Source organism: Macaca thibetana, chromosome 4 (genome assembly GCF_024542745.1).
Source record: "Macaca thibetana thibetana isolate TM-01 chromosome 4, ASM2454274v1, whole genome shotgun sequence".
NCBI lineage: Eukaryota > Metazoa > Chordata > Mammalia > Primates > Cercopithecidae > Macaca > Macaca thibetana.
Window position 1 is genome coordinate 50,393,296 of NC_065581.1, and position 23,980 is coordinate 50,417,275.

The 23,980-nt window shown below is 39.1% G+C and overlaps 1 protein-coding gene across 1 annotated transcript in view; it reads right to left on the reverse strand.

The window, feature by feature from the left end:
• Positions 1 to 1,417: 1,417 nt before the first annotated feature.
• Positions 1,418 to 23,980, reverse strand: part of RHAG (Rh associated glycoprotein) — a 30,495-nt gene continuing 7,932 nt past the window's right edge. The window contains exons 2-10 of the mRNA XM_050786269.1: positions 15,481 to 15,664; positions 14,374 to 14,524; positions 11,902 to 12,049; positions 10,991 to 11,157; positions 8,699 to 8,836; positions 7,328 to 7,449; positions 3,367 to 3,437; positions 3,065 to 3,138; positions 1,418 to 2,076 (exon numbers count right to left, since the gene is read on the reverse strand). Of these exons, the coding sequence (XP_050642226.1) occupies positions 2,002 to 2,076; positions 3,065 to 3,138; positions 3,367 to 3,437; positions 7,328 to 7,449; positions 8,699 to 8,836; positions 10,991 to 11,157; positions 11,902 to 12,049; positions 14,374 to 14,524; positions 15,481 to 15,664 (1,130 nt within the window). The 3' untranslated portion in view covers positions 1,418 to 2,001. The remainder of the gene's footprint in view (positions 2,077 to 3,064; positions 3,139 to 3,366; positions 3,438 to 7,327; positions 7,450 to 8,698; positions 8,837 to 10,990; positions 11,158 to 11,901; positions 12,050 to 14,373; positions 14,525 to 15,480; positions 15,665 to 23,980) is intronic.

Consider the following 23,980-nt stretch of genomic DNA (forward strand, 5'->3'; position numbering starts at 1 on the left):
GTGATCCGCCCGCCTCGATTTAGATAAGAAAAAAACAAAAACAAAAACTTCCTGAAATTGATCATGTTAAGTACAGCTTGAGATTTCTATTATCATAAATAGAGTATTAGTTAACATCCTAAATGTTCTTTTGTGTGTGTGTGTGAACAGATAAAGTATAATGTTATGTAAGTTTTGCAGACAGATTTTGAACTTGAACAAAAGTAGCACCCCTCTCCAATAAACAAAATTATAAAAGTAAGGAAATTCAAGCATGGCATATATACATGCATGCGCGCATGCACACGCACACACACACACAGATTTGCTGGACCTACAAAAACGGACCATGATTTGCAAACAATGAAACAAAAATAAATTGATGAAATGGATGAATAGAACCAATGAAATAAAGATCGGGAAGATCTTGGATAAGAGTCCAAGCAGACTTTCCATATGAATAACAAGAGCGCCAGAAAAAGAAAAAATTAACAGTTGAAGAGGACAAAGTTACTAAATAGTAGAACAAAATGTATCTGAACAGAAGACTCAAGTATTATAATTGAAATGTTTCACCAAATTCCAGGCAAGATAGATAAAAAAGATATTATTCTACTGTGAAAAGAAGACCACTAACACAGAATTGGAAAAATAAGGCTTTTTTACTGACAAGAACTGCCCTGTAGAAAGGCAGGAGAGAATGTTTACAAGCCAGGGAGTGAAGATGATCATGAGCCAGTTCCTTAGCACATAAAAATGACAGACTTACTTACATGTTACTGAGTATACCCAAGGCCCTCCAAGATTTGCTTTATGACCAGCAGAGCGGGGAGGAGGTCTCATTACCCTGGTAATGAAATGATTCTTTGTAAGGATCAGAAGGGAGAGAACAGTGGACTTTATAAGTGAGCACACTCCAAAACACCTATTTGAAAGAAGTTCTGATGTGTGTTTAAAAGAAGTCAACAAGGTCAAGTAAGATACGTGAATAAAATATACATGATGTATTTTTTTCAAGGAATAAAATATTAAATAATCCACTCTTAGTTATAATTTTTAAGTTCATTCAGAAGCTGGCGTTCTGTTAATTATGGGAGGACTGATTGCCTTGTTGGTACCTAGATATATCTTGGGAAAATTTCAGGACTCCAAGGCTAAAAGAAAAATCTTAAAAGCTTCCAGTTAGAAAAAATAAGTTACTTGATTTTTCTTAAAAATGATCTTTTGACTATGTCAGTTATCTTTTCTAAAACTTAACTTTTTACAACATTCTATGAGTCATTAACTTGAGTTTTTAAAAATAGCAAATACATGATAAATAATATATTTAAATTGAGTGTGCACTAAATATGAAGTGTGTGTGTGTGTGGTGTGCGCACATGTGCTTGTTACTGACATGAATTCCAACTACCAAAGAAAGGAGAGTCAAAGACTAATGTTTTATTTTATAACAATATTTAATTATTGGACATTTTATACAAAATAGACTTTGATCAGATAGCATTTGAGCTCATTGCAAATAGTAAACATGCAAAAGGAATTCAGAATAATATTCAGGCAAGGATACAACATTACTAACTAGACCATTTTTAAAATAAAAAGCACTACCTAAAATCATCATATTACTACTTTACACACATGCATTTCTTTAATTTGTTTTTTACATAGATTTCTCACATCTATTCTTGCTTCACGGGTTTCAGTTTTATAATTTTGGGAATTGAAGACATAGTGTCTACATTAAGAAACTGACATGTTTACTCTGTATTTACTCACTGCCAAAAGCATTTTGGGAATCCTGGAGAAGATCTATTCGATTATCTGTTTTATGAGTCACATCCCCTCAATTAGTCATTGAAGAGCAAGAGACAGCATCAGACATAAGGACCTCTTTACACTGGCCATTTGAGACTTAAGATCTATTCACTCTGGTCCATACTCTCTTTGGTTACTGCCTTTTTTTTTTTTTTTTTGACTTGATTCTTGATAATGGGAAAGGAAGCTGGAGAGCAGGAATGGTGTTTAGACTTCAGGTTCCAGCTGGCTGTGGTCACCATGTCCATGCAAGTGATGGTCAGGTTCTCTCAATATAGGTACCTTTAAAAAAACAAGTTTGGGGGCACTTAATAGTTTATTTCACTGTGCTTGTCAGAAGTTAGTATTGAAATAAAAATATTTTTGGTAATTATTATTCAAGCTTGGAAAGAACTGGGAATAAAAATTGTTTGAGTTGAAGAAAAATAAAAGAATAAAATATTTATCTCACCCACCCTGACTACATTCCTGCTTTTGCAAACTAATTCTCCCTGAAATTTTGCTGAGAACACCCAAACATCTATCCTTCTCAAGCTTTGCAGGAAATAATTTGGGGAAAAGTATCAATAGAGTAAAGAGAAACTGGAGGATAGAAAGAGGCTGATATTTTGTTATTCATTTTGATGTGTACTCACTTTTGATGTGTACTCACTCAAATTCTTCAACCTTATGTATTTCACTTGCTTTTGACTACTTTTACCTATGGCATAGTTTATAATTATGTTAAATTTCTTTTTTTTTAACCAAATAAACCTGTGGACCATATATGGTATAAAATCTCACACTATTTCTGATAATTCATATTATTTTTATGAATAGCTTTTTTATGGCTCTCAGAGGAGTGAAACAACATTTGCTAACTAAATTCTTTCTTTTCTTTATCTAACCTCTGCTTTAGAAAATACCATAACTTCTGATTTTATCTGGCTGGGCACATCATCTCAATTTCTCTCTCTATATAGGTAGTTCATTCAGTTCCTTTTTATTTATTGATTTTTCTTTTACACTTGACATCCCATGGAAAGAAAATTTTAAAATTTATTATTTATTATTTTTGTAGAGAGTTGCCCAGGCTGGTCCTGAACTCCTGGCATCAAACAATCCTCCAGCTTTGGCCACCCAAAGCGCTGAGATTACACGTGTGAGCTACCATGCCAGGCTAATTCAATTTCATCACACATATGCCACACAGATATCTAGGCTTGAAGTGAGTAAAGCTTTCACTAATGAAGCCATCATTCACATTCTTGTTTAGAATACTGTACAGTACCTCCCAATAAACAGAATCATCATAGCAGTCCTGGTCAGATGGCTGTCCCCAAAAAGGCAACTTTAGAATTAAACCTGTGATGGTAGAGGGAAAATGAGTCATGTCGTGATGCTGAAGAGGAAAATCTATTTGCATAGTAGTTAATATCCTATTATAAAATCATCCCCTTTAGCTAGCATAATTACTTTACTGCCAGAAGATTAGAACATTTTTGAATTTAGCAATTGTCTTGCTCACTAATTATCTATTGTAAATAATCTGAGAGCATAAGATACAGGGAAGTGTTCACTTTTTATGCTGACCTGTAATCAGACCTCCAACAACTGCTGTTCCGATAGAGGAACACAGTGCAGCTGCCTGCATGGCCACAGACCTAAGGAAGCAAACAAAAAAGAATCAGTGTCTTTCCTGGACCTCAACCAAAGAAAGTCTCACCCACTGAAGGTGTGGATGACTGCCATCTTCAGGCCGGAGTGTAACATTACACACCAGCAAATTAAGCATTTGTTACAATTTTTCTTTCATATTCTTCTTTTCTTTGAAACTCTTGAGCAGTGTTAGAAAATTCTGAGATACACCTAAAAGAAGAGAATCATCTTTTAATGTAATCTTTGGAAATAAGACTTTCCTTAGAAAGGGTTTAGCACTCTCAAAAAATTGATCCCTGATCTGATTTATTTAATAAATATTGAGTATCCACTCTCTGTCAGTTTCTTTCCTAGGCATTGAGGATAGAGTAATAAATAAAACCACATGAGCTACTATCTATCCTCACTCCATTTTAATGAAATAGTTATGACAAAATTAGAAAAATCTATCAATAAGTTCAGAAAAGCTAATTTCCACATATATTGTAGAGATACCTCATTGAAGATATTTAAGTATATCTCTATATGTCATATTAGAAGTCATTGCTTTAAACTGAAATTAGTAAAGGATTGTTTGTAATTTTGATAATGAAAGAATGTGATAAAAGGCCATTGAAGTGCATAAAGGTGTTGTATGAATGACAAATGACCTGGGAATGTGGGAATCTTCTTAGCAAAGTGGCTTACTCATAGCAGGCAGTTAATAAAGAGCTGTTTAAAGATTGAATGAGTGACTCCAATGAATAGAACACTAGGAAAATGAGAGTTTTGTTAGTCTTCCAGTCTCATCATCCAAGGGAGAGGATGCACTAAACTCAGATTCCTTTTTTTTTCTCCTTATTTGAAAGGTTTAAATATTTTAATATATATAAAAAACTGCACAAGTAACATATAATTGTGAAAACATTAGAAACTGCAGAGAACAAAAAGAAGCAGAAAAGTTTAATATTCCTCAGATTGTATCAGAATAAAAATGTAAAATAAAAACACGTATTTTTATAAAAATGCAATCATGCTATATTACTTATTTTCCCATTAAATATGTTTTAGGGGTCTGTTTATGTGAGTCAATGTAGATCTGGACCACAGTTTGAATTGCTACAGGGTATTACACTGTGCAAAGTACTGGTTGCTTCCAGTGTTTCATATTTTAAAAAATGCTGTGAGAACATCTCTTCTGAACAAGCTTATGAACTTGTCTGATTATTTTCCTAATATAAAACCTATCTAGAAATGAGAATGTTAGTAAAAGGCTACATATACCTCTTTTTTTGAGACGGAGTCTCGCTGTGTTGCCAGACTGGAGTGAAGTGAGGTGATCTCAGCTCACTGCAATCTCCTCCCTTCACATTCAAGCAATTCTCCTGACTCAGCCTCCCAAGTAGCTGGGATTATAGGCACCCTCCACCATGCCTGGGTACTTTTTGTAGTTTTAGTAGAGACGGGGTTGCTCCATATTGGCCAGACTGGTCTCAAACTCCTGACCTCAGATGATCCACCTGCCTCGGCCTCCCAGAGTGCTAGGATTACAGGTTTGAGCCACTGCGCCCGGCCTGTATACTTCTTAAGAACTTTTCCAAATAGAAAATTGTACAATTTCGATTCCAATTTTTTACTTTAGCCACTATTCAGTATTATTATTATTCATTCATGCTTTATCACTTTGATAAGAGAAAAACTGGTAGCTTGTTTTAATTTGCATTTCTTTGATTATGAATGAAGTTGAGTATTTTATATATACTTATTTATTTGATTTTCTTCTTTTGTAAATTTCCTGTTATTTTTACAGGAATTTGCCAAGATCTTTTACAAGGTTTTAAAAGATATTTTTGATAACAAGTGTTCTGTGATCAAATAAACTTGGAAAACAATGACTTATACAAAATTAACAGCATTACTAAAGTTATGCTGCCATAATTTGCAAAAATGTCCCTTAAGAATATTAACTTTCCCTTGTTCTATGCTTATCAAAAACCTGATTTGCATTTTAATATTCTGAAGAGATACATGTAAGTAGTCCTGGCTCTCAGGTGGTATTTTATTTGGTGTGAGATATGTAAATTTTACCCAAGTGAATGGACCTTCAAGGCTTGCCCCCCTTCCCCTCTGATATTCCTCTACCTCCTGGCCCCACCAACGAATAAACTGAGAAGATGTTTCTAAATCTGCATTTCCAAGGACTAGACCCACAACTCTGAGACTTACCCAATGTCTGACCACCCAGCGAGGCCTGCCCTTTGAGAGCCAAATAGACTAGTTTTATTGCATCTGTGAAACTGGTCTAGGCATGATGCTCAAGAATTCTTAACCATAGGCACCTCCTAGTGTGTTTGCACAGTGTATGCACACTGCAACACTGAGCAGTTGAGCTCATTCACACATGCTTTTATCATGCTTAATTTGCATTAAAATATTTTCGTGTTTGATTTCTGCAGTCTCAGGAACTGAAAAAGATGTGCATATTCTGGAGTTGTCTTCTAAATTTGCAAAAAGGGTTAAAAAACATATAGAAGAAATGTGTCAACTGTACACATGAAGAAGGAAGCAAACTACGTAGTAGGAGATATGATTAAATGAGTTTTTCAAGTATGTACTATTATTGATCTCAACAGGGTTAAATTTTAATCTGCTAAAATTGAAGATAAGATTTTTCTTTTTAAATTAGTGGTCATTCAGACATTTCTAGACATACATTTCCCTCTTCTTCATGCTTTCAATGGGATTTAAAAATTGAGTGTTCTACTATGCAGCCATAAAAAAAATGAGTTCATGTCCTTTGCAGGGACACGGATGAGGCTGGAAACCATCATTCTCAGCAAACTAACACAGGAACAGAAAACCAAACACCACATGTTCTCACTTATAAGTGGGAGTTGAACAATGAGAACACATGGACATAGGGAGGGGAACATCACACAACCGGACCTGTTGGGAGGTGGGGTACAAGGGGAGGGAGAGCATTAGGACAAATACTTAATGCACACAGGGCTTAAAACCTAGATGACTGGTTGATGGGTGCAGCAAACCACTATGGCACATGTATACCTATGTAATAAACCTGCAAGTTCTGCACATGTATCCCAGACCTTAAAGTATGCACAATTTTAAAAAATTGAGCATTCTGATTCCTCTTTATTTACTCTGAGGGATCTGGACTCTACGATCTTCCTAGCTTTTTCACATGGATGACATTCATACCAAGTCGTTCCAATATTGTGGCATCCCTTCCATTCTCCGGCGTTTGCTTGATAGTTGTTCTTCCTCTGGTCATTTAAGTAAACATGTATACCCAACTCAGGGAAGAATCTACGTCTGATAGAGCTAGAAGGGATTTTGGAGAATAAATATTCCAATCTTCTTATTTTACAGAGGAGAAGACTGAAAACCAGAAATGCTGAGTGATACCTCAGAGGTGACGTAACTAGTTAGTAGCAGAGTTGGGGCCATATACCAGTGTTGTTGATTCTGTAGAACTAACTGCTTTCTGTATTATTTCAACTCATTCTTCCTTGTATGGATGGGATGGAACTGACTGTTCAGTTCATCATATGTGCCTCCTCCTCCATTTTGGAGGGATCAAGAAAAAGACTAAGCCTTCTATAATCTAACTGTGATTATCAAATTTCCCCATCTGCTAGGAGACAGTTGTTTCTAGTAAAGACATTTAAAATACAATTATTAATTTTTTAAATTAACAATTTCAGTTAAGATGCCTCTTCCAATGTAATTTTATTCTAATGATCTTCTCTCTCAGGTGCATCTCTTTGGCTCCAGTAAAGACAATACAGACCATGGTCAGAACTGCTAAAATGAAAACTCTCCCATCACTAATTTCTCAAAGTGAGAGAAAACATCATGGGACCACAGGGGATGGAAAACCCATTCTTTTACTCACGTGTTGGAGGCGCCCAATGCTACTGCCGCAATGCCTGCAAGGCCTCCCACTACACCAGGTAAGCCGTGGAGGTTATGGACCCCACATGTATCATGGATCCCCAGTTTAGTAGTAAAAAGTGGCTAAAATTGTAAAAGGAGGAAAGTTTATTATTTTGTTAAATGTATAGAACTGAAACAGAGCTATAGCTGAGCTCTATTCTTCCATTCAGAATTATTTTATAAGTATTTTTATGTATATTTAAGGTATACAACATGATGTTATGAGGTACACATAGATAGTAAGAAAAGGTCACTATAGTGAAGAATATTAACGTCTCCATCACCTTATATAGTTTCTTTTTTTTATGGTAAAAGCAGCTAAAAATCTCCTCATTTAGAATAAATCTTGTATACAGATATATAATACAACTTTACTACTATAATCCTCATGCTGTGCATTGAGAAGTGTTCATTCTGTATTTCTGCTACTTTGCATTCTCTGACCTACATCTCCCCATTTTCTTCTCCACCCAGAAGAAACTTTGTGTATAGTACAGATCTCCATCCACATCTGAAGTCCACTTAAGTTAAAGGATTTGAGTAGATATTTGTGGCAAAACTGCCCATTTCAGTCTTTAGTGGATGGCTTTGAAGGGAGTCATTTCACATCCTACTCCTTCTCACCTACTGATGACATCCTAAATCTCTCTCTCTTTCTTTTTTCTTTGAGATGGAGTCTCACTCTGTCGCCCAGGATGGAGGCCAATGGTGCCATCTCAGCTCACGGCAACCTCTGCCTCCCGAGTTCAAGCGATTCTCCTGCCTCAGCCTCCCCAGTAGCTGGGATTACAGGCGCCTGCCACCATGCCTGGCTAATTTTTGTAGGTTTTTTTTTTTTTTTTTTTTTTTTTTTTTTTTTTTAGTAGAGACAAGGGTTTCACCATGTTGGCCAGGCTGATCTTGAACTCCTGACCTCAGGTGACCCGCCCGCCTCAGCCTCCCAAAGTGCTGGGATTACAGGTGTGAGCCACCATGCTTGGCCGACATCCTAAATCTCTTAAAAGAGCAGACTCCTTAATTGCATAAGACAAATAACAACAACAACTTCAATGGAACAACCCCAAAGGAAAGTAATGTCCATGTACTTAACATTTAATTCAAACTAAATTGTAAATAATTGATATCAGATTCTTTCCTGTTACACAGAAGTTAGGGCAGTGTAGAATCACTGAACCACTGAAATGGGAGTAGTATTTCCTAAAAGAAGGCAAGTGGCCTCCAAAATAAAAATGTTTTTAAAATAAAACTTTATAGCTTTTTTCTGCTGGTGGGACATGTGAGAAAAATGGTGCATATTCAGAGTTTGACTGAGAATATCTGCTGTACTTACAGTCAGGAACTTGTATCCAATCACAGAGACTGCTCCTGCAATGCTCCCAAGGGTCATAGAACCGAATGGGTGAATTGCCATATCCGCACAAGTGCCCACGGCAACTCCTCCAGCAAGGGTGGCATTCTGAATGTGAACCTGTGTGAGCAGCAGAAACATAAATGAGGCAAGCTGGATGACGAAGAATTCAGAAGGATCAGAGGATTCTAGAGTACAAGAGACCCATATCACATTCTTCAGCTGAAAGGGCTATTGGTTCTTTTTTAAAAGAGGGTTGTTTGGATTTATAGAAGGCCTTTTTTTCAAGAAGGTGACATTTGGTATCTTTCTTGCCAGTCCCTTGGTAGTGAATGAGTCATCAGTTTAACTCATTAAGGCCAGTGGTGGAAGGCATTTGAGAAAATCAAAAGATGTTGTAGTGGGAGGGTAGGAGTGTTTAGAGTAAATATTCTCGCAATGTTTTGTCTATTTGTGCAGTTTTGGGAACACATTTGTGGTTATCATGAGCCAAAAGATGACTATGGCCACCGTGTGTTTTGTAGTCTATGATATTCCAATATTCAAAGGGGAAATGTAGAGACGTTGAAATGTACACATTACATATGAAAGACAATAGTTTTTGCAAATGTCACTGGATTGAGGACGTTTGAGGATGAAGGAAAGAGGAATTCATTTTTTTTTTTTTTTTTTTGAGATGGAGTCTTGCTCTGTCTCCTAGGCTGGAGAGAAGTGGCCTGATTTTGGCTTACTGTGACCTCCACCTCCCGGGTTCAAGTGATTCTGCTGCCTCAGCCTCCCTAGTAGCTGGAATTACAGGTGCACGCCACCATGTCCAGCTAATTTTTGTATTTTTAGTAGAGATGGGGTTTCGCCATATTGGCCAGGCTATTCTGGAATTCCTGACCTGAGGTGATCCACCTGCCTTGGCCTCCCAAAGCACTGGGATTACAGGCATGAGCCACCGTGTCCGGCCAGGAATCAATTTTTGTTTAGCAGAATTTCTCAGAAAAATTACAGTCTGGCTGTTCTGTCTGAGAAGCAGAGGTCATCGTACTTTTAAAAGAGAAACACTGAACTGTGCAATTTTTTATTTTCTTGTTTTTAATGACCTCTCATGAGACAATTTGTGGAGAATTAAGATACATGTCCTCAGCTATGCTTAAAAAATAAATTACAATAGCCTTTTCCTCCCCACTCCACCCCACCTGCCCCACCCAGCTAGAAAGGTAGACTGGCTGATCTGACGGGTTACTCCTTTACTGGTATTTCTCTAGCTCATAGGCAAGAAACTCAAGAGACTAATCTGGGGAAATTTTTAAAATATTTTATTTTGAACTAATCGCAGACACATAAAAGTTGTAAAAATACTACAGAATGTTTCCATATATCCCTCGTCCATTTTCTCAAATAAGATGTTAATCTTATATAACCATGGAAAGGAAATTAGCATTGATAAAATACTAATAAAGACCTTATTTGAATTTCACCATTATTCCCACTGAAATTTTTTCCAGTATCTTATTGAAGATCCCACATTGCATTTGGTTGTTATTTCTTTGAGAAGAATGTTTGCAGTTGGGAAAATAGAATCAGTGTGCATCATCCCACCCTCTTTTTCTGCTGTTTGATAAATCTTGTTTCTAAGAAATCTTTTCTCAGAACTTGGGAGCAGTTAACTCTATTATTAAAGAAATATACCTCAAATCAAAGATTTTTACAAGACTACCTTCATTCTCTACTAGACCGTAAATTCCTTGAGAACATTTTTTAATTTTCCAGGGTAATTTTTATTATTATTATTGTTTTGTGTGTGTGTGAGAGACGGAGTTTTACTCTTGTTGCCTAGTCTGGAGTGCAATGGCACACTGCAACCTCCGCCTCCCAGGTTCAAGCGATTCTCCTGCCTCAGCCTCCTAAGTGGCTGGGATTACAGGTGCCCGCCACCACGTCTGGTTAACTTTTTTTTTTTTTTTTTTTTTTGTATTTTTATTAGAGACAGGGTTTCACCATGTTGGCCAGTCTGGTCTCGAACTCCTGACCTCAGGTAATCCTCCTGCTTAGGCCTTCCAAAGTGCTGGGATTACAGGCATGAGCCACCGCACCCAGCCTAGGGTACAGATTTGATGAATAAGTGAATTAATGAATAAATGTTGCTATTTTTAAACATTCTACAAGGTGTGCTTCTGAGTTGTCTTGGGAGTTCAGCAGTGATGTGGAAATTACCTACTACTTATCTGAGCAAATGTCAGTGTCGTGAAGTGAAATTTCCATGAGGGCTAAGGCGGCACTTACCATGTTGAGCTTGCCTCGGCGCTCCACTAGGCTGGAGAAGGCAAAGGCTGTGACCACACAGGCAACGAGAGAGAAGTATGTGTTTACAATGGCCCTGGACTGTTTGTCTCCAGGTTCAGCAATGGCCGAGTTAAAGCTGGGCCAAAACATCCATAGAAAGAGAGTCCCTGTAGTGAACCCAAAGAGGGGATATTAGTTCTGAATATGGAAGACAGTCCAAAAGATGCAGCTTGCTTTATTTACTTATTTATTTTTGAGACAGAGTATCCCTCTGTCACCCAGGCTGGAGTGCAGTGGCTCGATCTCTGCTCACTGCAACTTCCACCTCCTGGGTTCAAGCAATTCTCCTGCCTCAGCCTCCTGAGTATCTGGGATTACAGGTGCGGGCTACCATGCCCACCTAATTTTTTTTTTTTTGTATTTTTAGTAGAGATGGGGTTTCAGCATGTTGGTCAGGCTGGTCTCGAACTCCTGACCTTGTGATCCACCCGCCTTGGCCTCCCAAAGTGCTGGGATTACAGGTGTGAGCCACTGCACCCAGCCTGGAGGATGTAGTTTCCTTTGGCCACTGACAATGTCTCTCTTTAGGCTTGATTATCTACTGTTAGGAGAAAAGAGGAGAATTGAGCCAGCATAAAGTAGTATGCAAAAGATGCTCCTTTTTTCAAAGTTTAATTAAATTTACTATTATTAATTTTTAGAGATGGAGTCTCACTGTGTTACCCAGGCTAGACTCAAACTCCTGGGCTCAAGCAATCCCACCTCAGTCTCCTGAGTAGCTGAGGCTACTGTCGTTCACTACCATGCTTGGCTTGGATGTTTTTTTTGAGCATCTCACACCTGTGTTGAAGTTAACCTTCCCTGGCCCCTTTTCAAATAGATAAGATTCAAGCAAGTTTATCCACACTCACCAATCATTGCAAACAAGTCTGAGTAGTAAGTGGACTCTTCATTTTTATGCCCCCTTCTCAGTGCAGATCGATACAAGATGCCTGCTACAGCCAAGCCAAAGTAGGCCCCAAAGGCATGGATCGTCATTGATGCTCCGATGTCAGAGGCCTGAAGGGACAAAATAACATTCATATAAATAGAGGTGAACCTGAGACTCATTTATGGGAGGAAAGTCAATGAAAGAATTGCATTGTTGGTTAAACAACTTAAAAAAATTAAAGAGGGACAGAAAGATTGTGTCAGAGAAAGAGGGGTAAAACAGGGAGTAAAATAGAAATAGCACAGAATTTGAGGCCACACACCACTGACTTTCAATCCTAGGTCAGTTACTTCCTTGCAATGTGACTTTAGACAAATTATTAAACATCTCTGATCTAAGGGTTCTGTAAAATGGGGAAATATTACCCACACTCAACAGAGTTTGTGGTGAGACTTAGATAAGACCTCATATTTCTAAAGCACTGGTTCCCTAGTGGGCACACAAGACATGCAAGTTTACTTCTCTAGGTGATGGAGATTTTGAGTGAAATATGTATTGCACAGCCTGGCATGGTGGTGCCTGCCTTGTAGTCCCAGCTACTGGGGAGGCTGAGGCAGGAGAATGACTTGAGCCTAGGAGTTTGAGGTTACAGTGAGCTATGATTGTCACATTGCACTCCAACCTAGGTGACAAAGCAAGAACTTATCTCAAAATAAATAAATAAATAAATAAAAAGATATTGCTTGTGATAAAAAACCAAGATAATATGTCCACTTGAAATTGCAGTTAAAGCTCACTTAATTGTAATTCAAGACTTGAAATTTCAAAAAACCAGAATTTTTACCCATATTTGTTTTTTTATTTGGCTCTATGATGACCTGAAAACCAGTTGAGGTCCCAGATTCATTTGAAGAGATTTAGATTCCTCTTTAGGATATGGTGTGGATTTGACCCAGTTTTCTACATTTCCATCCCCTAGAGGGAATACTCAGAGGGTCAAATTCTAGACATTCATCTGTACTTATAGACAGTAAGATGACACACATCTATTTATGAAAGATTTTCAAATTTAAGTAAAAATGGTCTCCTAGTTGTTGTTCCTTTGTTTGCTAGACAGACAGACCCAGTCCCCTTGAAGATCCACACTTGGTTGGAATGAGTCAAATATCTTCCCAGCATATATGAGCTATCTAGCAATCTTTACCCTCCCAGCAACACTTAGTCCCCTCCCAGCTGGGAAACCTTGCTTTGCTTCACCAGGTGGCTTCAGGAAGATGGGAGGTGGTGATTAATCATGCTTGGACTTTCCAAATACCATGTGAGCCTGTGCCTCTCTTGAAATGCTCACATATTTGTAAGCAAAATAACCTTCTATTTTTCCCTTTGGAATCATCGAATAAGTCTTCATTCAGCTAGCACACAGAGTTGACAGAGTCTTTATTAATCGGACCCACTTACCTTGGTGGTTTCATCTGGTATTGGTCAAGTCCTTTCACCTTACTCTAAAAAAGTTTTCTTTTAGTTCTTCATCACCAATTCAAGACTGTGGTTGTTGTTACTTTGGCTTGAAGAACGTTTCTCTCCACTAGTTACTTGAAAACTTCTAGGTATCTTTTAGGTCCAGTGTAACTGTCACTTCCTCAGGGAACCCCTCCTTGATTCTACAATCTAAACTAATCTTCCAGTTACACTTTCTCAATGTCCCACCATACATATTTTTCATAGCATGTATTGCAATTTATAATAACATTTGTGTGTTTGTGTCTTTGGGTGGGTAGATGAATGTGCAATTCTTTATTTGTTTTCTGTCTCTCCCACTAGAGTGTAAGCTCTATAAAAGCAGGAACTTTCATGTTTTGTTTGTCATTGAGTCCCCAACATCTAGAAAGTTGTCAAAAATATTTGCAGTTGAATTGATGTTAATAGAAATATAAACAAAATCACAAAGTACTAGAGAGTGCCCCAAAGTGTTCTTTATTTATTTATTATTCCTGGGAGGAATCAATGAAATATTTGTGGAGAAAAAAGTTTCATTGAGGCCTTAACAAAAACCACTATAAGGCTTTATATAGGGCTATTCACCTAGTAGTAAAAATATAAAAAGGAATTGATCATTGATAGGCAAAAGAAGAGTTGAGGAATTAGAACAATCTGGAGGTGAATTCAGACTCTGGCAAGTCATTCAGTATCTGTGATAATCAGTTTTTATGGTGTATATATGAGATAATAAAAATAATACCTACCATGCAGTGTTGTTGTGAAGATGAAATGAGATAATGTTTACAAAACTCCTACTTAACAGTAGGCACTCAGTAAATGATGGTTATTGTTAGTATTTGCTATGGTATCACTCTCACCAAGATTTGCTCCCATATACCATAAACACCCATTGTTTTTTTGTAGCCAGAACTGATGTCCAAAGCTAGGTAAGTATAAATTTTCTAACTCTTACCTTAAATATTTCACCAACCAGATATTCATTGCCAGCAAATACAGCAATTTCTATAATTGTCATGATCAGCATTTGGGTGGGGCTCGTTTTTCCCAGGACAGCTCCAAAAGATATCAGAACCGTGGCTGTACTGAAGTCTGCATTTATCATGCTGAGGGGAAACAAGAATAAATTGAAGAGTAATGCACACCTAACATAAAACTGACCAAAGTGCAATCCCATCTCCCACCAGGCCCATCCGGTGCTTCCCAGACTTACTCATCATCTCCCACTTCCTTACTCCTCCTCCAACTAAAGAGTTTCTTTAGTTGCTCTAATGTATATATTTTAACTTACCTTTTATCTCATTTAGGGTTTTACTTTATATTCGTTGATTTAATCAGTGAATTATTTCTGGAGTATGTGTTTACTATTGCACAACAAGAATACATGTTTACACTTTAGAAACAATCTGAAAAATAATGAATGGGAAACTTTTGCTCCCTGTAGCTGAGGTGGAAGGAATAATACTTTTATGGAAGAGGGTTTCTCATACCCTCAAAGTCAAACCAGAGATATTACAGACATGAATGTATTATCCAGCTCAGTAGAGCAAGGCATTGATTCAGATTTTTGAATTTCAACAATTTTCTGTTACATAAGGAAGGCAGTTTGCCAGCCAGCACAGTAAATGATAGTGGACTACCAGAGAAACGATTGATCTGAAAATGCAATGGCTGAAAAATAAAGAATTGTTTAGTCTGTTTGGACTGCTATAACAAAATACCATAAACTGGGTTGTTTATAAAAAACATAAATTTATTTCTTACGGTTCTGGAGGCTGAGAAGCCCAAGATCAAGATGCTGACAGACTTGGTGTCTGATGAGGGCTCCCTTTCTGATTGGTAGGTGGTGCCTTCCAGCTATGTTCTCACATAGTGGGAGGGGTGAGGAGTCTCCTGTGGACCTCTTTCACAAGGATGCTGACCCCGTTCATAAGCACTCTGCCTTCATGACCTGGTCACCTCCCAAATCCCCCACCTCTTAATATCATCATGTTGCAGGTTAAGAGTGTAATATATGAATTCTGGAGGATACAAACATTCAGCCCATAGTAAGGATGCTCACTTTTTGATTCCAATGGTAATTTTCTGTCCCTGGCTATGCAGGATTCCCTGTACAACAGTGCCCCACTGGAGGCCCAAAGCAGCAATGAGTAGGTTGATACCCACACTGCTGAAGCCGTATTTCTTCAGGAAGGTCATGAGGAAGCCAAACCCAACAAATATCATAACATGTACATCTTGGAACACTGGAAAAGAGTAAAGGAAAAAAAATCTGCATTAGGAGAGCATGAAGAAAGTATTGCATCATAGTATATCCCACGTATTAAGTGCTACCACCTTTGTATAACACACTGGGAAAAGAGAGCATTAGCTGGGAAGCAAAAGTTTGGTTCCAACGCCAGCTTGACTACTTACCAACCAAGAGACTTTGGCAAGTTATTCAGCGTTGGAGCTTTTTATTGGGAAGACTATGCACTATTACAACAGTGTGCCTTTCATCCTGTTCCTGAGGAATTTTACATTGTTTTCCACATGAAGATAGCCTTACAAAGCACAGAGCAAGCATCACCCTTTCTTGCACTTTACCAAAACTCCCAGGAAACAGAATATTTTATCTTTTCATTTACATAGCTTTGTGTATATACTTCAGCTTTATCATTTGTCATGCTATATTAGCATTTATTTAGCATTTGTCAAACGATAATAGTCAATAAGGTGTCCATCTCCTGCACTAGATTGTGAATTTGTTGATTGAAGGGGTTTGGACACATTCATACTTGGCTCTCTTTAACTTGGCCTAGTAGCTTGCATATCAGATAGGAAGCAGTATGTTTCTTTGATGGATGAGTCTCCATTCACCAAATGTGTATAATAGCACCAGCCACAAAAATCTTACCAGATCATTATTTGAGTCAAATGGGATAATCTCTGTTAGCACTTTATGAACCATGAAGCATTAATAAACATAAAGGGTGTATCCTCTTCAGTAACAAATATTCAACTTGGTGTCTGGGGATATGGGCTCAGGCACCTGAATTCAATCATATGATTGTGTGACCCTGGGCAAGTCACTTACTCTCTATGGGCTTCAGTGTTTTCATCTGCAACATTGTATAGGCCCTATTTCACAGAATAATCCAAGTGGGATCACCTGTGTAGGAGGATTTGCATACAATAAAGTATTATACCAATAAAACATAGGATCAAATGCAAGATAGTGAAAACATGAACTCTTCAAGAAACTGACAACTAAGTTGGTAAGACATATATATGGATAAGCCATATATGAAATTGACATTTTTGACTGGAAATAGTCCTTTGATCTGAAGGGAGGATCTGGACAGTACATAACAGCATCCACTACAGTGGACAAACCTGAGTGGGGTACCATAGTCTCTCTCTCTCTCCTTTTGTGGTGGGGCGGGGAGTGGGGAGGAGATGGAGTCTCGCTCTGTTGTCCGGGATGGAGTGCAGTGGCATGAGCCCGGCTCACTGCAACCTCCGCCTCCCAGGTTCAAGAAATTCTCCTGCCTCAGCGTCCCAAGTAGCTGGAATTACAGGTGCATGCCACCATGTCTGGCTGAGTTTTGTATTTTAGTAGCGACAAGGTTTCACCATGTTGGTCAGGCTGGTCTTGAACTCCTGACCTCAGGTGATCTGCTCTCCTCGGCCTCCCAAAGTGCTGGGATTACAGGCATGACCCACCATGCCTGGCCCCATAGTCTCTTTTTAATTAAACATCACCACTGTGGCCAGAGGTTTAAGTGGAAATAGGTATGAGGAAGGATATGCCTTGAAAATATGTCCCAGAAGAAACCGACATTAAAGGTCAATTAATTTGCCCAAAGGGTGAACTCAGGATTTGAACTCCAACCTGACTTTCCTGATTTCTCTGTTCATTGAGCACTGCAGGGGTATAAAATGACCAAAGCAGAGCTCTGGCTTCCGAGGCACACAGAGATGTTACTACTTCTTGGCTCCTCTCTACTTCTGTTCTGCCATCAGGCTCAGGGTAGTGTGTTGAGGGTAAGAGACTATGGTACACTACTCAGGCTTGTCTACTGCAGTGGATGCTGAGATGCGCTACCCAGATGCTCCCTTCAGATCAAAAGACTTATTCCTCCCATTTTCCCTGACTGTCAGGAGTGCTGCCAGATGAAGCCCTAAGGTCTCAATTCTCTCTGGAAAATGCTGCTGTTTTGCTCAAGGTCATAGCTCTTCTCCAGGGTAGTCTGGACACAATAACCGATTCACATGAGCAACCCCTTGTTTCAGAAAATGACCACCTAAACCTGGACAATCCTAGCTTCAGAGCCTCCTGCAGGGTCAGCTGAGGACTTCTACTTCTCTCCTCAAATCCTTTTCCCTCAGGTGTTGATCCTTAAGGTGTTGATTCCCACCCCATACCTACCCAGGGTACCCTGGAACTGAGATTTTACCTGACTCGCTGACGGGCACTTGTCATGTCAGTTAATATCAACCTGTTTCCCTTTCTGCTTTTTGAAGTATAGATAACCACATCATTCATTTTTCTTTACACATTGATTTGCCACCATTTAATTTTTTTTTTTTTTTTTTTTTTTTTTTGAGACAGAGTGTAGCTCTGTCGCCCAGGCTGGAGTGCAGTGGCTGGATCTCAGCTCACTGCAAGCTCTGCCTCCCAGGTTTATGCCATTCTCCTGCCTCAGCCTCCTGAGTAGCTGGGACTATAGGTGCCCGCCACCTCGCCCGGCTAGTTTTTTGTATTTTTTTAGTAGAGACGGGATTTCACCATGTTAGCCAGGATGGTCTCGATCTCCTGACCTCGTGATCCGCCCGTCTCAGCCTCCCAAAGTGCTGGGATTACAGGCTTGAGCCATTTAATTTTTATATGTAAAAATTTGATCTAGATCATAGAATAAGTTGGAGGGGAACTTAGAGTATATGCATGATTCTTACTATGGTTTTACTAAACCTTTATGGTACTCAGTTGTTTTTTTTTTTAAGGAATACTCGGATTACATGATGTCTAAAGTGTCTTAGCTCTACAATTTATTTTATTTTGCATTTAGGTCAGGACTCTAAGACACACAGAAGTTAGGTGACTTGTTTATAGTCACAAAGTATAATAAAAATAAGGACTCAGTTTTTTTTCATTTTGTTCATTTTTTTTAATTACACAAAGTTTTTCTAACTTTTTTTTTTTTTTTTTCCTTAGAGCACTCTGGTTCTCCCTGTAATCTATTGATTTTAAACTGCGCAGTTACCAGCTGATATGGTTTGGCTCTGTGTCTTCACCCAAATCTCATCTTGTAGCTCCCATAATCCCATGTGTTGTGGGATGGACCCGGTGGGAGATGACTGAATAATGGAGGCAGGTCCTTCCCGTGTTGTTCTTGTGATAGTGAGTGGGCTGGAGTGCAGTGGTGCAATCTTGGCTCACTGCAACCTCCACCTCCCAGGCTCAAGTGATTCTCCTGTCTCAGCCTCCCAAATAGCTGGGGTTACAGGCATGGGCCACCATGGATGACTAATTTTGATATTTTTAGTGGGGACAGGGTTTCACCATGTTGGTCAGGCTGGTCTCAAACTCCCGACCTTGTGATCCACCCTCCTTGGCCTCCCAAAGTGCTGGATTATAGGTGTGAGCCACCACGTCCGGCAGTCTGATGGTTTTAAAAACAGGAGTTTCTCTGCACAAGCTCTCTCTTTGCCTGCTGCCACCCATGTAAGACGTGACTTGCTCCTCCTTGCCTTCCACCATGATTGTGAGGCCTCCTCAGACATGTGGAACTGTAAGTCAAATAAACCTCTTTCTTTCATAAATTACCAGTCTTGGGTATGTGTTTATCAGCAGTGTGAAAATGAACTAATACACCAACTAATTTAAGAAATTGTTTTATCTAATTTCATAATTTCCCTTAGTGGAACAATTGTTCTGCAGCATTCACCCCTCTTCCCCTTTGATGGAAAACCAGATATTTTATATTGGGGTAAAGAAATTTCATATATTGACTGTGCTTCAATATTTTTCCCTCTTCTGATGTAATTCTTGTTACTGCTTTTCGCCACAAGGGGGCTTAAGAACCTCATTTATTATTTAAATTAGTAAGCTTAAAAAGTTGTGGAGGCTCTTGACAGATAATGATTCGGTATGAAAGATATGAATAAAAAGGTTTATAAACAACTAGGATTATTGCGTTATCATTTATCCTGCTTTAAGAGTTTGTGGGTGGGAACCAGGGAGAGGGCCACAACTATAGTTGTGTGGTACAAGGCTCTGTCACTGAAGGAATAGTGTCCATTTTATAGAAGAAAAGGAACTCCTTTAGGGGTTTGCACTTTGGAGAAGACTTCCAACAGGTTTTAAGGATTGTCAAGTCTTGTCTAAATAAGTGATTCTCAACAAGAGGTAATATTAGCCCCCAGAGTACATTTGACAATGTCTGGAGACATTTGTGGTTGTTGCAACTCGAGTAGGTAGAGTGGTGCCACTGATGTCCTGAGGGATGCTGCCAAACATCCTGTGGTGAATAGGACAGCTTCCCACAAGGAAGTATTGGGCTCAAAGTGTTAAGGATGCTGCTGTGGAGAAATCCTCATCTAAATCAACTATGCTTTTAAGGATTAATAGTAAGTAGTGTAAAACTTTCATTTTCTTTAAACGTTTTATACCAAAACAGAAAATGCTGGCTTGATTTACTTACAAATTTCTGCCCAGTAGCACAGCAAATTTTGCACTCTGTTTTGGGCCAAGATAGCAGGGTGGAGGGAACCAGGTGCCTACGTTTTCCTTGCTCTCTTCTCCCATTCCTTGCTGCCCCCTGAGATCATAGCAACTCAGTGTTTTTTATTTCAAGCATTTTCCTGAAAGTTGTTAACAGAAAATAAAAGAGGATAGTGAAAACTATAAAAGCGAAGAAATCTCAAGGCATTAGAATCCTACACTGTTCTTAGCATTCCCATCTCCCTGGCTGTGATAAGTTGTGTCTTTCACATTTATTTATTTATTATTTTATTTATTTATTTATTTATTTATTTATTTATTTATTTACTGAGACAGAGTCTCGCTCTGTCTTGTCTAGGCTAGAGTGCAATGGCACGATCTCGGCTCACTGCAACCTCTGCCTCCTGGGTTCAAGCGATTCTCCTGTCTCAGCCTCCCCATTAGCTGGGACTACAGGCATGTGCCACCACACCTGGTTAATTTTGTATTTTCGGTACAGGTGGGATTTCACCATGTTGGCCAGGTTGGTTTCGAACTCCTGACCTCAGGTGATCCATCAGCCTTGGCCTCCCAAAGTGCTGGGATTACAGGCATGAGCCACTGTGCCTGGCATCTTTCACATTTAGAGAGGCATCACACTGATCAAAAACACTGTGTCAGCTCAACGCTAGCTAGTAATTTATATTCCATTCTAATTGTTTACTAGCTGTGTGTCTTTGGATAACCAGTGAATTGCTCTGAGCCTCAGTTTCCTCATCTGTAAAATGGGACTAATACTTCATAAGGCTCCATGAGGGCATGTGTTTTATTTACCTCCTCATGTCTCCAGTATCTGGTACAGTGTGCATGTGAAATATATCCAGAATAAACATGTAAACTCTGGTGTACATCTAACATCTAACAAACTTTTATGTTTTGATATTGGTGTATATTAAGGACTATCACATTTAGGCTCAATCTTAGAGGAGACCACTATATTTAGCTGTTTTCAAATAGCCAAACCTGTTTCTTTGCTATTAGTTGATGACATGCATAAAACCCCCCATATTATCAGCTGTGTAAAACACAATTTCATCTCTTTCTATGTGTAAATATGTGTTTGTCTGTATATATCTTTATATATTTTAAGCTCACAGTGCCTTATCTTGGAAAACATCAATTGCTTTGAATTCTACAATTTTTGTTTAGAATACAAGGATATAAGATCACTCAACTTGATATTTTCACTGAGTAAACTCATTTTCCCCACAAATAATATATTCTCACCCTTTAAAAGTCGACTGATGTTAGTGAAGACCAAGAAATATTTTGGCAAATCTGTTGGAGACAATAGATCCATGTAGACAAATATGGCCTAAATTCCTACCTGATAAACAATGCTGCCTATAGAACGTAGTGGTTAAAACACAGGTTTTGGAGGCAGACAATCTGGGTAAGCACTTTCATTTACTAAACATTTGACCTTGGACAAATTGTTTAATCTTTCTAAACCCCAATTTTATCATAGGTATTGCTTCTTAACATGTGTATTCCAAGGGTTGTTTTGAGGATTAGAAAATACACAGTAAGTTCACACAGTGCCTATGACAAATTAAGCATCATTATAATCAGTGGTTTTATTATAATTTAAAATTTGTCCTACTTTTCTGCTAAAAATAAATTTGGGTTGGAGGTTGGTAACCAGAACCTGACAGGATACAATTTCACCATCATCATTGCCATCACCACAACCATCAGCAGCGTCAGCATCCTTAGCATCATCTCATTCATTAGTAGAGTTTAATTTATGTTGTTAATTTTGTTCTATTCTACTTTTATGTCTCGCAATAGGATATCTTGCAAGCCCTAATGTATTAGCCTGTTCTCACAGTTCTAATAAAGACATACCCAGGACTGGGTAATCTGTAAAAGAAAAAGGTTTAATTGGCTCACAGTTCCCCAAGGTTGGGGAGGCCTCACAATCATGGTGAAAGGTAAAGGAGGAGCAAAGTCATGTTTTACATAGTAGTAGGCAAGAGAGCTTGTGTAGGACAACTCTCCTTTATAAAACCATCAACTCTCATGAGATTTATTCACTATCACGAGAACAGCACAGGAAAGACTGGCCCCCATGATTCAATTACTTCCCACCAGTTACTTCCCACAACACGTGGGAATTATGGGAACTACAATTCAAGATGAGATTTGAGTGGGAACACAGACAAACCACCTCATTTCACTCCAGCCCCTCCCAAATCTCATGTTCTTGCATTTCAAAACCAACCATGCCTTCCCAACAGTCCTCCAAAGTCTTAACTCATTTCAGAATTAACTCAAAAGTCCACAGTTTCATGTGAGACAAGGCAAGTCACTTCCACCTGTGAGACTGTAAAATAAAAAGCAAGTTAGTTACTTCCTAGACACGGTGAGGGTATAGGCATTGGGTAAATACTCCCATCCAAAATGGGAGAAATTGGCAAAAACAAAGCAGCTACAGGCCCCATGCAAACCTGAAATCCAATGGGCAGTCCTTAAATCTTAAATTTCCAAAATGATCTCCTTTGACTCCATGTTTCACATCCAGGTCATGCTGATGCAAGAAGTGGGCTCTCAAGACCTTGGGCAGCTCTGCCCCTGTAGCTTTGCAGGGTACAGCCCCCTCTCCAGGCTACTTTCACAGCTAGAGTTGAGTGTCTGTGACTTTTCCAGGTGCATGGTGCAAGCTGTCAGTGGATCTACCATTCTGGGTTCTGGAGGATGGTGGCCCTTTTCTCAGCTCCACTACACAGTGCTTTAGTAGGGACTCTGTGTTTGGGCTTGCACCCCACATTTCTCTTCTGCACTGCCCTAGCAGAGGTTCTCTATGATGGCTCTTCTCCTGCAGCAAGTTTCTGTCTGGACATCCAGGCACTTCCATACATCCTGTGAAATCTAGGCAGAAGTTCCCAAACCTCAATTCTTCACTTCTGTGCTTCCATAGTCCCAATACCACAGGTAAACTGCCAAGGCTTGGGGCTTGTAGCCTCTGAAGAAACAACCAGAGCTGTACATTGACCCCTTTTAGCCATGACTAGAGCTGAAGCAGCTGAGATACAGAGCACCATGTCCTGAGGTTGCATAGAGCAGGGAAGCCCTGGGCCTGGCCCATGAAACCATTTTTCCCTCCTAGTCCTCCTGGCCTGTGATGGAAGGGATGGCCGTGAAGGTCTCTAACATGCCCTGGAGACATTTTCCCCTCATCTCGGTGATGAGGGAACGTTTGACTCCTGATTACTTAATGTAAATTTCTGCAGCTGGATTAAATTTCTTCCCAGAAAATGGGTTTTTCTTTTCTACTGCATCAGCAAGCTGAAAATTTTCTAAACTTTTATGCTCTGTCATCTCTCAAATGCTTTACTGCTAAGAAATTTCTTCCACCAGATACCCTAAATCATCTTTCTCACGTTCCACAGATCTTTAGGGCAGGGGCAAAACTATGCCAGCCTCTTTGTATAGCAAGAGTGACCTTTACTCCAGTTCCCAACAAGTTCCCCATCTCACTATCATCATTTTGGTCTAAGCCGTTTAACAAGTCTCAAGGAAGTTCCAAACTTTCCCACATCTTCCTGTCTTCCTCTGACCCCTCCAAATTGTTTCAACCTCTGCTTGTTACCCAGTTCCAAAGTTGCTTTCACATTTTTGGGTATCTTTACAGCAGCATCCCACTCTACCCGTACCAATTTACTGCATTAATCTGTTCTCACACTGCTAATAAAAATATACCTGAGACTGGGTAATTTATAAAGGAAAGAGGTTTAATTGACTCACAGTTCCACATGACTGGGGAGGCCTCACAATCATGGTGGAAGGTGAATGAAGAGCAAACTCATGTCTTACA